The sequence below is a fragment of the Danio rerio genome, chromosome 11 (genome assembly GCF_052040795.2).
Source record: "Danio rerio strain M-AB ecotype USA chromosome 11, GRCz13ab, whole genome shotgun sequence".
In the NCBI taxonomy this organism is placed as follows: domain Eukaryota; kingdom Metazoa; phylum Chordata; class Actinopteri; order Cypriniformes; family Danionidae; genus Danio; species Danio rerio.
Genome location: NC_141031.1, coordinates 2,594,808 through 2,610,113, shown reverse-complemented (window position 1 = coordinate 2,610,113; position 15,306 = coordinate 2,594,808). Strand labels below are relative to the sequence as shown.

Genomic DNA, 15,306 nt, shown 5'->3' with positions numbered 1-15,306 from the left:
ACATGGCAGCAACTCAATGCGTTTAGGCGTGCAGACATGGTCAAGACGATCTGCTGCAGTTCAAAGTGAGCATCAGAATGGGGAAGAAAGAGGATTTAAGTGACTGAACGTGGCATGGTTGTTGGTGCCAGACGGGCTGCTCTGAGTATTTTAGAAACTGCTGATCATTGAGGCAGATGGGCTACAGCAGCAGAAGACCACACCGGGTGTCACTCCTGTCAGCTAACAACAGGAAACTGAGGCTACAATTCACACAGACTCACCAAAACTGGACACTAGAAGATTGGAGAAACGTCGCCTGCTCTGATGACTCTCCATTTCTGCTGACAAATTCGGATGGTCGGGTCAGAATTTGGCATCAACAACATGAAATCATGGATCCATCCTGCCTTGTATCAGTGGTTCAGGCTGGTGGTGGTAGTGTAATGGTGTGCGGGAGATTTTCTTGGCACACTTTGGGTCCATTAGTACCAATTGAGCATCGTGTCAACGCCACAGCCTATCTGAGTGTTGTTGCTGACCATGTCCATCCCTTTATGACCACAGTGTCTCCATCTTCTGATGGCTACTTCCAGCAGGATAACACACCATGTCATAAAGCGTCAATCATCTCAGACTGGTTTCTTGAACATGTCAATGAGTTCACTGTACTCAAATGGCCTCCACAGCCACCAGAGCTCAATCCAATAGAGCATCTTTAGGATGTGGTGGAACTGGAGATTCGCAACCTACAAATCTGCAGCAACTGTGTGATGCTATCATGTCAATATTTAGGAAAATCTCTGAGGAATATTTTCAGTACCTTATTAAATCTATATCACGAAGGCAGTTCTGATGGCAAAAGTGGGTCCAACCCGGTACTAGTCAGGTGTGCCTAATAAAGGGGCCGGTGAGTATATTCATGCATTTATTTTTGGTTGAACTGTCCCTTTAAAGTCACTAGGAAATACAATTATTTGCTTTTTTTAAGCCCATAACCATTTTTAAGTACATATTTAAAAAAAGGTTTACCTAAAATTGAACATATTGACAAACTGTATATCATATGCAATATTAAAATGTTTTTTAAAGTCTGAACTCAAAAAAGTAGGCACATATGCTGCTTAAGGGGGCTAATAATATTGACCATAAAATGTTTTTTAAATAATTAAAAACTGCTTTTATTCTAGCCGAAATAAAACAAATAAGACTTTCTCCGGAAGAAAAAATATTGTAGGAAATAATTCCTGCTCTGTTAAACATCATTTGAGAAATATTAGAAAAAAGAAAAATCACAGGAGGGTGATTACTTTTGACTTCAGCTGTATATTTATTGTTCATATAAATTCAACAACATCTCTGATTGGTGTTTGAAGGCGGGATTGACGTGTCAATCATATGAGATGCACCAATAGCAAACCACACGAATGCAATCAAAATGAATCCCGCCTACAGTTATTATCATAATAACATCAATAATTACAGCATGATAGAGAAGAAACAGTTTAAACTAGCAAGCTAAAGCATTACATAATAAATCATGATTAATCGCACCTGAAATTAAAATGTGAATTTATATAGCATATGTCTGTACAGTCAGTGTGTATATTCACCTTATTCTCCGCAGACGAGCGGGTGCAGCCATTTGAATCTTTTTGGCACGAGACTTCCGGTCTCATTCACTTCCATTCATTTTTAGACATTAAAAACTGCTCGTGATGTTGCAAACTGATATTTCCTTATTATATTATTTCTACTCTACATTTTAGAATAAGCTCAATATTATGTATAGAATTAAATCATTGAAAGCCGCTCTTCTTCCGTCATGTAATGTGTGTGTGTTTGGTCAGAGAGAAGTGTTTCAGCGCGGCCCTTCTTCAGCTCATGTGTGTTGTGAGGTGACGCAGAAACTCTCCGCGGGTGGTGGTGTGTCCCGGAAACACAGCATGACAAAACTCACACACCTGCGACTGAAGCGTCACTCCAGACATGATGAGACCTCCAGCGTGACTGAGCAGCTCACTGTCCAGAAAAGAGGACGACCCGGGTCTCTAAAAAACACACACACACACATACAAACACACACACACACACACATACATAAATATATATATGAAAACACTTGCTTCAACAGAGCCAGATTCCACCAAAGTGTCCTGGGATGAAGAAGGAATGGGAGGAGGAAGCGGTTTTTATATATTTGTACATCTTAATCCTTTTATTTTTTCCTATTTAAACATATTTGTGTGCTGCTGTGCATCCCTGTGTGTTTAATAAGCAATGAGTATGCACATTTTGGAGAAGGAATGGGAGGAGGTAGTGCTTTTTATATTTATATACACACTAATATGTATATTTGTACATCTTAATCTTTTCATTTTTCATATTTAAAGATATATGTGTGCTGCTGTGCATCCCAGAGAGTGTAATAAGCAAAGAGTTTGTGCATTTTGGAGAAGGAATGGGAGAAAAATTTATATACACTAATATATATATATATATATATATATATATATATATATATATATATATATATATTATTTTTTTTTTACTTCTTATTCCTTTTATTTTTCTTATTTAAAGATGTTTGTGTGCTGCTGTGCATCTCTATGTGTGTAATAAGCAAAGAGTATGCATGTTCTGGAGAAGGAATGGGAGGAGGTAGCGGTTTTTATACTTGTAAACACAATAATTTATATATTTTTACATCTTAATCCTTAAATTTTTTCTTATTTAAAGATATCTGTGTGCTGCTGTGCATGCCTGAGTGTATGTATTAAGCTATGAGCATGCATGTTTTGGAGAAGGAATGGCTACTAATATATACAGTTGAAGTCAGATTTATTAGCCCCCTTGCATTTTTTAACCTAATTTCTGTTTAACGGAGAGAAGATTTGTTCAACACAATTCTAAACATAGTAGTTTTAATGACTCATTTCTAATAACTGATTTATTATACTGAAAATTATAAAAAACTTTTTTTTAAATGAAATGCTAATGGTCTAATCCGTTTCAATTCATTATGCTAAGCTAAGCTAAAAGTGACCCTGCTAGAACAAGATTTCTTTTTATGAAAAGATATTTGTGTGCTGCTGTTTGCATCCCTGTGTGTGTAATAAGCAATATGTATGCACGTTTTTGCACCTACATAGGCGCATAACACTAACACACTCTTTAAATATTAAATAAAACTCTGCACCATTGACTTTAGAGCAGCTTGTAGTTTGTTGATGGTCTATTTCAGTATTTCAGTTGCCTCAAAATAGCAACAATAAGCTCAGTTGATTTCTCTGTGTTTTCAAGGCGCCCTTTGAAAACAGCTGAAGCTTGTATCCTACGTTATATCACTCTGCTTGGTCAAACCGAGGTACAGCAGCAGAGTTTCTTGACTACTACACCATACTTAAGAGTACAGTTCCTAGTAATATTGGCGTAGAAAAAGTTTTATTACACAATGTAACTGCAGAAGACTTGAGCTTTAAACAGGAAAACTATTTTATTAAATGAAATGCTAATGGTCTAATCCGTTTCAATTCTTTATGCTAAGCTAAGCTAAAAGTGACCCTGCAAGAACAAGATGTTTTTTATGTAAAGATATTTGTGTGCTGCTGTGTGCATCCCTGTGTGTGTGTAATAAGCAATGAGTATGCACATTTTAGACCTGCATATGCGCATAACACTAACACACTCTTTAAATATCAAATAAAACCCTACGCTGTTGACTTTAGAGCAGCTTTTTGTTTGTCGATGGTGCTGGCTATTTCAGTTGCCTCAAAATAGCAATGGTTAAACAGACACCTCATGTCTCAGTGGTTTCAAGGAGTCCTTTGAAAACAGCTGAATCTCATGCTCTGCGTAATATCACTCCGCTTGGTCAAGCCACGTTACAGCAGCAAAGTTTCTTGACTACTACGCCAGAAAAAGTGTATAGTTCCTAGTAATATTGGCCTATAAATTTTTCAATTTTCCGTCTACTTTATACCACAATGTAACCACAGAAAACTTGAGCTTTAAATAGGAAAATTATCAAAACATTTTTGTGAATAAAATGCTAATGGTCTAATCCGTTTCAATTCATTATGCTAAGCTAAGCTAAAAGTGACCCTGCCAGAACAAGAAATCTGCTGAATGTATTCAAACATGGTTCAAGTCAGCTGTTTAACTCTAGGAGACTTGTAAAATGAGATCAAAAATAGGTGGAGTGTTCCTTTAACACACCTCATTTTCAGATCAGCACACCCACGGGTGCAGAAATTAATGCAAATACATTTACTATTTAAGCAACATGGTGCAAAACGTGAAAATGACACCTGTGCAGAGATGAACTAGCAAATACCATTGTACATGGCACCACATTAGGAAAATGCTTCTTGATTTAGGGAATTTTAGATATTTAGTTTAGAAACAAGACTAAACCTCTCAGTTAGAAACTGATTTTTGTAGTGCATGAATGTTTTAATTTTTTAGGTGAAATGGTTAGGAGGATTAAGCAAAGAGGTCAAAAGTAAACTCAACACAAATATGGTACAAACCCGCAGTTTTTGTAGAGTCTGGTTATCGTAATATTGTTCCTCAGCTTTCCTCAGGTCATCCCAGGCATTGCTTGCAGGCATCTGCGCAGGATTGTGGAAAACTGCTTTATCGTGGACGGCCTGTTTCTGATCCAGCACGTCCATGTTAAGATGTAGTTTGTCTAGTCCTTCGTCTATCTTACCCAGATAATTAGTAGCTGGAAAACAAACACACAAGCAGAGAAAAAAGATGTCAAGCAATTCAGAAATAATTCAGTGACAGTAGAATGAAGCAATGTCAGTTGGTTTTGATGATTAAAAACAATATCAGTGTTGAAGGCTTTGAATAACTGGGTTCCCACTGTAAACTATTAAATTCCCTGACTTTCACGGACTAAAAAGCTGAATTTTCATGAAACAATGAATAGAAAATCAGGCCATTGTGCTTATATATTATTCATTCATTCATTTGTTTTTATTCAGCTTAGTCCCTGATTTGTAAGCGGAATGAACCACCTTATATAATAATAATATATTTGTAAGAGTCATAATTTATATAATATAATTTATTAATAGTGCTCTAATTCACGTACAGTTTACACATTGATCTGTTTAGTTGTGTACATTTGTTGATCTAACCCCTACTCCTTTGTTTGTAATGGTTTGCTGTGACCTTATTGGACTGTTTTAAGTTATATTTCTAAATAGCAAAGTAAATGAAAGAAAGACGGAGCAACAGTTTGTTGACCAGAGTTCATTGTTATGATGCTTGAAAATTCAGTAAACATCTTTAAATGGAAAGAAACCCGAATCAATTTAATGCCTGAATGATTTTTGAAATTCTATTAGTACAATATTATAAAAATAATATGTAAAAAATAATAACATAATAATAAAATGGTTTTAGCTTGAATATTTTGCAATGTTTTAATAGCCATATAAGAACAGCAATGGATAATTTACAATTTAATTCATGGATAATTTAATAATTTAATGCTTGCATGGCTGCAATGTTAAATAATGCTTGCATGGCTGTTAAATAAGATAGCAACTTTGCTGAAAAGTTTAACAAAATGTCTTTTATTGACATTTTTAGTAGTCTGAAATAATGATAAATCCTTACAATAACTCAAGGCAGAATGAGAGTATAGTATATACCCATATTGACCAAGAAAATAGCAACGATTTATTTTCTGTCATTCTTAGTATATAATGTAACTACAGAAAAGTCAAGCATTAAATGGGAAAATTATTTCTTTAAATTAAATTTTTGTTTGAGATGCTAATGGTCTAATCCGATTCAATGATCTATGCTAAGCTAAGCTAAAAGTGTTCCCGGCAGACCCAGAGATTGGCTGAATAGATTAAAAATGGTGAAAATCGACTGTTTAACTATAATGGAGCTGTAAAATGAGCCTTAAACAAAGCTTTTTAAAAAAATGGAAAGTTCTTTTAAAGCTTTCAGATGATAAATCTCATACTCTGAGGTTCCAGCAGGTTTTCTCCAGCAGGATGTCTCTGAGATTCATGGCACTGTGTTTGCTGATATGTGTTTTTTCCTGCGCACTGGCACGGGTTTACAAAGTTCCTTGCCGAAGCTGTGGCCGAACCTGAAAGTGAACATGCAACTCATTTAAAATAATCATTCATCACGTTGTTGATAATACAGTGATATAAAAAGGCTAGGGCAGCCTATTGAATTTCATGGTTTTTCGTATCAGGAGATGAAAAAAAAATAGCTATTGAGTTCTTGGCAGGTCTTAAAATTTGTAAGATAAAACCTCGGATGAACAAAATCACATGAGATTTCACATATTTATAACAAAAATAAACCCAAGATAAAGAAGCCATAAAGGACAGCCAATGGTTCAGATCCTAATACACCCTTTTCACAAGACAATGATGATGTTTTTATTAATCATCAGCACCTTAAATCCTCAAATGTTTTTAATATATTGATTCCTAAAAATTTGTATGTATATGTAATATTTATAAAGTCATTATTACGTATTATATTCATAATAATAATAATAATATATATAATTATATATATATATATATATATATATATATATATATATATATGTATGTATGTATGTATGTATGTATGTATATATATATATATATATATATATATATATATATATATATATATATATATATATATATATATATAAATATATATATAAATATATATATATATATATATATATATATATATATATATATATATATACATACACACACACACATACATACATACATATACATATATATATATATATATATATATATATATATATATATATATATATATATATATATATATATACATACACATAAATACATAATAATAGCATATTGCATACAATACTGGGCAACATGGTGGCTGAGTGGTTAGCACTGTCGCCCCACAGCAAGAAGTTTGCTGGTTCGAGCCCTGGCTGGGCTAGTCAGCATTTCTGTGTGGAGTTTGCATGTTCTCCCCATGTTGGCGTGAGTTTTCTCTAGGTGCTCTGGTTTCCCCCACAGTCCGAAGACATGCGCTATAGGGGAATTGAATAAACTGGCCATAGTGTTTGTGTGTAAATGAGTGTGTATGGGTGTTTCTCAGTACTGGGTTGCAGCTGGAAGGGCATCCGCAGTGTAAAAAATATGCTGGGTAAGTTGGCGGTTAATTCCATTGTGGCGACCCCTGATGATTAAGGGGACTAAGCAGAATGAAAATGAACGAATGAATGTATACAATACATAATAATTTAATATTTATGTAATACATAATAATATAATCTATACAGATGATATAATAGAGATATAGCAGTGACTGACTTATTTATAATATTGCTATATGTTGTTTTATTTCCCAAATTTTTAGACCTGCAAAAGATGGTTGCTGAGGTATCATTTATAAATATGGCATACGCACAAAATAGGGGTGGAAATGTGGGATTGAGGTAAAGCTGGTTTTAATATTCGCACATTTGTTTGTTTTTTTGAACACTGACAACTTATAATACGTTCCCAATATTGTTTATTACACTACTTTAAATATTTCGGTCTGAAAACGCATGTAAATATGACTTCAAAACAACATTGGCTCTATTCAATTGACTGTGAACAGTGTTGCATTTTAATAGTCATTGGCTGCTAATATGATTTCACTATTAGACATTTGCAAAGAAAGCTTTTCTAAAATTATATTAATAAGGAGAAAGTACAAATGTGCGAATATAAAACGTTTTTACCTTAATAAATGTGCGTACGCCAATTCCCACATAAAAGTTGTGATCTGTAATAAACAAACTCAACCCAGAGAATGTGCGCAGCTGTAAAAAACAAGTAGACATATCTCACTTACATTTTGACTTAATTGAATCACCATATGAGCCATAATCATTAATAAAGTAATCTATTCTAGTGTACGTTCACTTTAAAGAAGGTTTCTATGTTCATTTTATAAAACAGACTTCACATCATTTTTTATGCCCTGATTTGGAAAAATGTGAATTTTATAGGGCGTCCTAACTTTGTCACATTTTTGTGTATTTCTGACCTTGCTGTCGCTGTAGAGCTTCGGAGAGATGCTGTAGCATTGCAGCTTGTTTTAAGCAGATGGACTGGAGACGCACAAACTCCTGATAGAGCGCTGCATACGCCTCCTCCATCTTAAAGTCTTTGAGCTTGAAGATTTTAGGTCAATGACTTCTGTGCAAAAAGGAAAAAATAGAGAGGCATTCAGTAATATACCTGTAAATATACAGTGACTACAAAAATACATTTAATAAAAACACTCCAATCTAGGCCTGCAATGATGAGTCTGGATTAAGAAATCCTATTAATTAAGAAATGTACATGAGATCGTACATGGCTAATCTGTTTATAATTTGATGTGTCAAAATCCTAACAACTAACTACACTACCTGACAAAAGTCTTGTTGACTATCCAAGGTTCAGGAGCAACAAATAATAAGTTGACTTCTAGTTGATCATTTGGTGTCAGAATGGGCTGATATGAAAGGCAAAGGCCTCTAGATTACGCTTATTTTACCACAATAAAATATGATCATGCCTTGATTTTTAATGATTTCATGAGGACAGTAAGATCTGACTCTGCTTAGACAAAAGTCTCATCACTGAACAGAAATAATGTCCAGTATAGAATATAAAGTCCTGCTGCAGTGGAGACAGAATGAATATTGTGTCTGACTCCATCATGAGCTTGGAGGACTGCATCCATACATCTCTGACTCAAATCACTGATTAATGAAGTCATCTGGAATGGCAAAGAAAGCGTTCCTGCAGGAGTTCATCAAGATTCATTATATATATCTTCAACACCTCTTCCTTCATCTTACACCAGACATGCTCAATAATGTTCATGTCTGGTGACTGGTCTGGCCAATCCTGAAGCACATTGACCTCCTTTGCTTTGAGGAGCTTTGATGTGGAGGCTGAAGTATGAGCAGGAGCGCTATCCTGCTGGAGAATTGTCCCTCTCCTGTGGTTTGTAATGTAATGGGCAGCACAAATGTCTTGATACCTCAGGCTGTTGATGTTGATCATCCACTCTGCAGATCTCTCCATACTGAATGCAACCCCAAACCATGATTTCTCCTTCACCAAACTTGACTGATTTCTTTGAGAATCCATGTTGGCTCCATGTTGGTTCTAGTAGGTCTTCTGCAGTATTTGTGATGATTGGGATGCAGTTCAACAGATGATCCATCAGGAAAATCCACCTTCTGCCTTGAAATCACGTTATTATTTGTTGCTTTTACAACTGGGATGGACAACAGGACTTTTGTCAGGTAGTGTATTTGTTCTCTTGACATAAAAAATACACACCATCAAGATTTAAACACTACGAGGACTTTATGGTATAGATGCCAACCATTCGAGAACTGAGAGGACAACAAACACTTAATACACAAATACACTTCCTTGAATGTATAATTGTTTGCCAAATTTATTTCTTTTGGTAGCACACTATATACTATATATATATATATATATATATATATATATATATATATATATATATATATATATATATATATATATATATATATACATATATATACTGCAGGTTAATTATGTTTATACAGTTGAAGTCAGAATTATTAGCCCCCCTGTTTATTTTGTCCCCAATTTCTGTTTAGCATAGAGAAGATTTATTCAACACATTTCTAATCATAATAGTTTTAATAACTCATTTCTAATAACTGATTTATTTTATCTTTGTCATGATGACAGTAAATAATATTTGACTAGATATTCTTTAAGACACTTCTATACAGCTTAAAGTGACAATTAAAGGCTTCACTAGGGTAATTAGGTTAACTAGGCAGGTTAGGGTAATTAGGCAAGTCACTGTATAAAGATGGTTTGTTCTGTAGACTATCAAAAATATATTGCTTAAAGGAGCTAATAATTTTGTCCTTAAAATGGTTTTACAAAAATTAAAAACTGCTTTTATTCTGGCCGAAATAAAACAAATAAGCCTTTCTTCAGAAGAAAAAATATTATCAGAAATTTTGTGAAAATTTTCTTGCTCTGTAAACATAATTTGGGAAATATTTAAAAAAGAAAAACATATTTAAAGGGGGGCTAATAATTCTGACCTCAACTGTATATAGCCAACTCTCTAACTTGTCTGATTTTGACTGTAATGCAATGCTGTGCATTTTTCGGAACGATAATCAGGCCTGTCACAATATCTATTTTTTGTTGTACGATATATTGCACCAAATATATTGCGATAAAAGATATTAGTGTCATTTTAGAACTATGATATGCCTCTTAATGTCAGAATGACAATATAATATCACAATGCAAGTACACTCCTCCAAAAACACATCATATTTCATTCTTAAGAATGTTGAATTACAGTCAATTTAACAATGAGGCATTGGAATCATAATGTGAAAACTCATATCCTAAATAAATAATAATGAACGTTAACAAAAAAGTGCAAGGTAAAATGTAACAGAGGCTGCGATATCTGCTTGCAGATCTGTTTTCAGCTGTGAGACACACACATGAGTATATACTATAGTACTTTATAGTAAATACTACAGTCTTTTTAACCATACTGACACCTTCAATAGACATAGAGATGTTGCACAATCAGCTAAATGTTACTAGAATATATAGTATATATTGCATCAGCAAAAATGACAGAAGTAATGTCCATGTGTTGTGCGACAAGTCATATTGTGACAGACCTAGTGATCATAATTGTGAAAAAGCGCAATGCAAGTCAACCTGAATTAAATTGAGAATTGATTTATTTCAGAACTCACAATGAAACACTTCAGGCAACAGATGGAAACCACAAGAGCTCAAACTGAAAGCACACATTTCGCTATACTGTATACTGTACTGTTTGTTTGTATCACCACCAGAACAAATTATAATTCTCAACCACAACCACAACCTCAGCGCCATGAACAAACAAAAACAAATCCAATTACCATAATTAACCATAGTTTATTAAGACTAAAAATGTAGGCCTAGTAACCTGTTTTGTTTATTTTTGTGGCTCATTGTCCTCATTTGTAATAACACTGTTGTTCCTAAATTAACATGGTAGAACTATGGTTAAACTAATTTTGACCTACCATAGTCGATTAACCATATTAATCTAACCATAGTGTTTACCATTGTAGTAAAACTGTAGTTATACAAATGAAAGTACTACAATTTTAAAACTAGTAATAAACTAATTTTAAAGCTAACGTTAATTATATAAATGGAAGTAGTACCATAATAAAACAGTAACGTTAGTTAGACAAATGTAACGTAGTTCTACAAATGTAAGACGGTGTTTACTACAATTTTACGATGAAAAACACATGGTTAATTTTCGTAAGGGATAACGTTATATGACAAGACATCATCAATACTTACAAACGTTGCTTTCTCCATCTATTTAATTGTCAAGTTTATGCGTACGTTATTATTATTGTTGTTGCGGTAATACAGAATGAAAGTGTGAAGAGGAACAGCAGTTCATCGAAATAACCTACATAAGAAACTAACATCCTGTGAACAAATACATACAGTTGAAGAGTCTGTCAGTCTGATGAACCTGTGGTGGGGAAAACATCCGTATAAACTTTCAACGTTAGTTACAAAACAGTTGAACAGTGACAGGAAATCACAACAGGAACTCGTCCAGGAACCGCCTTTTCTTCTCCCGGGTCAGCTCAAGTGAGCACGAGCAACCATTTCAAAAATGACATTAACATGTCTCGCTCTTTCTGTGAGACTTCTTCTGAATCTATCGCTGTCTTGTTTTAAGAAATGTCCCTTTGTTAAATCTTTCTGGTCTGATGTGAATTCTCTAATTGTCCAAAAGGTTTGTGGTGAAGCCAGTGGATCTCAAACTTTTTTCACCAAGTACCACCTCAGAAACAAATGTCTCTCCAAGTACCACCATGAGAGCAATATTGAAATACAGTAGTATAGTAGGCCCAGTAAAAAAAGCTTTAGCTCTGTCCAGTTTTAAAACATGCCAGATTTATTCCTATTATTAAGAATATTTATTATTATCAGCCACTTTAAACATTAAAATAAATAGTTTGACCATAACACTGCCTATATGTACTGTAAATCAAAGAATCAAAATAAAACGTCAATGTTTAAATTGAAATGTGTTTTTAAAAGGTTACAAATGATAAGCTCCTGTACTTAAATGTAAAGTATTAACATATAGTAGCCTATTCTTGAAAACCTGGAGATGTTGCTTGGACCTCATAAAAATGACCACAGATTGAGAACCACTGCTTTAAGCTATAGACATGTTGTTTTGGGGTTTTATAATAAAGAAAAACAATTCCTTAATTCAACTTATTGCATAAACCTCATTTTATTTATTGGAAATAAATAATATATATATATATATATATATACATTTTTGTGTATGTATATATATATATATATATATATATATATATATATATATATATATATATATATATATATATATATATATATATATACAAAAATGCAAATGTACTCAATGTAAGCCATTTTTTTTAAACCTTGAATTGGAACTTTACTTAAAAACCATCACAGACTTTCACAACAAGAAAGTGTTTTATTTAAACGTATAATGTAACATGTACTTTATTTAATTTTCAGCATTAATTTGTTTTATTTTTGTCATGTGCTTTTATTTTATTTTTTGTTGTATTTATTTATTTTACTTTTTCCTCTCTCTTTGTCTTTCTTTTGCTTTACCTTTTTAATTTTATTTTAAAATTGTTACGTTTCTCTTGTTGCAAAAAGTAATATATGTATTGCTTGTACTATATACTTCTATCAGTTTTTGTATTTATATTTGTTGTTATAGCCTGCTGTTATTGCGAAAAAAGTGAGCAAAGAAGGGGGAAAAAAGTGAGCAACAGTACAAAAACAGCACACTTTGTAGTTGTTTTAAATTGAATTTTATTATTATTGTTGTTGTATTTTAAATTCTGCTTACCGGTTCTTGCTTTTTATTTGTTTGTTTGTTTTTTTTGTTAAAATAAAATTGGGCGCAGCAGTGGCGCAGTAGATAGTGCTGTCGCCTCACAGCAAGGTCGCTGGTTCGATCCTCTGCTCAGTTGGCGTTTCTGTGTGGAGTTTGCATGTGCTCCCTGCGTTCGCGTGGGTTTCCTCTGGGTGCTCCGGTTTCTCCACAGTCCAAAGACATGTTTGTGTGGGTGTTTCCCAGAGATGGGTTGCGGCTGGAAGGGCATCCGCTGTGTAAAAATGTGCTGGATAAGTTGGCGGTTCATTCCGCTGTGGCAACCCCGGATTAATAAAGGTACTAAGCCGACAAGAAAATGAATGAATGAAAATAAAATTTAAAATTTACCTAAAATTTAAAGCAGGCCTAATTTCGTTAGCGTTCTGTGTGAATATATAGTAAAATTGAATTTATTCATGTGTTCAGAACTCAACATCATTACGTTGGTCTTCAGTCCATCCCAATAATCTTCCATAAATAATTCTTAAATGCTGATTTGATGTTCAAGAATCACGATTAAAGTTAAAACAGTGTTGAAAACATTCATGCTGTTTCACAAAAGTATTTTTTCTCTTTTATTTATAAAATAAATATGAATTTGTTTTACAAACGGTTTTTATTTTATCAATATATTTCTGTTCAGTCTGAAAAGTAACTACAAAATATATCCACATATATAGTAAACAGGTATTCTTAATCAATAACATCTGTGGCAGTAACCTGTGTTATTAGTACACTTAAAAAAAACATGTTTGCTATTTGTTCAAGTATTTAAAATGAGCTGACAAAACACAATTCTTAAGGGTTTTCTGTGACAACTCTATTATTTTATGTTCAATCAGCTCAAATTTGCAAAAACTAATAAGCTAACATATTTTTTTCATATTGTCCCAACACAAGTTGTTTATTGAACCCAGAATTTTTCACAGTGTACACTCATTTCTTTTAGCTGTTTGTTCAATATGTACTTCAAATAAGCTGAAACAACACAATTCTTGAGTTTTTTTTTAGCCAACTTAATTGTTTTATGTTGTTCATTCATTCATCTATTTTCTTTTCTAACTGCTCCCTTTATTCATCAGGTTGTTGGCGTGGGTTTCCTCCAGGTGCTCCGGTTTCCCCCACAGTCCAAACACATGCGCTATAGGGGAATTGAGTCAGCTAAATTGTCCATACTGCATGTGTGTGAATAAGAGGGAATGGGTGTTTCCCAGTGCTGTGTTACTGCTGGAAGGGCATCCGCTGTGTAGAACTTATGCTGGATAAGTTGGCTGTTCATTCCACTAGCCTACTGAAAAAAACAGCTTAAACCAGCCCAAGCTGGTTGGCTGGTTTTAGCTGGTCAACTAGGCTGGTTTTAGAGAGGTTCTGGCTACTTCCAGGCTGGTTTCCAGCCATTTCCAGCCTGGTCTTAGCTGGTCAGGCTGGAAAATCCCCAGCCTAAACCAGCTAAAACCAGCTTGACCAGCCTGGTTTAAGTTGGACATGTCTGGTTTTGACTGGGCTCACAGCCTGGCTAGGCTGGTCAAGGTGGTTTTAGCTGGTCATCTCTGAGCCTGACCAGCTAAGACCAGGCTGGAAATGGCTGGAAACCAGCCTGCCCTGCTGAAAAATCTAGCTTAAACCAGCCTAGGCTGGTTGGCTGGTTTTAGCTGGTTGACCAGCCTGGTTTTAGAAGGGTTTTGGCCATTTACAGGCTGGTTTCCAGCCATTTCTAGCCTGGTCTTAGCTGGTCAGGCTGGAAAATGACCAGATAAATCCAGCTAAAACCAGCTTGACCAGCCTGGTTTAAGCTGGACATAGCTGGTTTTGGCTGGACTCCCAGCCTGGCTAGGCTGGTCAAGCTGGTTTTAGCTGGTCATCTCCCAGCCTGACCAGCTAAGACCAGGCTGGAAATGGCTGGAAACCAGCCTGGAAATGGCCAAAACCCCTCTAAAACCAGGCTGGCCGACCAGCTAAAACCAGCCAACTAGCCTAGACTGGTTTAAGCTGGATTTTTCTTTAGGGTGGAAATGGACAAAACCCCTCTAAAACCAGCCAACCAGCCTAGGCTGGTTTAAGCTGGTTTTTCAGTAGACCCAAGTTTAATAAAGGGACTAAGCCGAAAAATAAAAATGATTGAATCAATGAAAGTTTGATCAAACTGCTTATTTATAATGAGCTGAAACAACAGAATTCTTACAATATTTTAGACAACTTAATTGTTTTATGTTCAGTCCATTTCAATTTGTAAAATTAGCTTAATTGATTTGGGTTGCGACAACATGAAGTAATAGTGTGGAACCCAGCATTGTATACAGT

General features: G+C 34.5%; 1 protein-coding gene across 1 annotated transcript; it reads right to left on the bottom strand.

Annotated features, from left to right (window-relative positions):
- Positions 1-1,289: 1,289 nt before the first annotated feature.
- zgc:113184 lies at positions 1,290-11,653 on the bottom strand. The gene is given in 5 exon segments (NM_001020716.1): positions 1,290-2,030; positions 4,512-4,708; positions 5,972-6,100; positions 8,044-8,195; positions 11,553-11,653. Coding segments are annotated over 4 exon segments (612 nt in total). The 5' UTR covers positions 8,156-8,195; positions 11,553-11,653; the 3' UTR covers positions 1,290-1,856.
- Between the last annotated feature and the right edge of the window lie 3,653 nt (positions 11,654-15,306).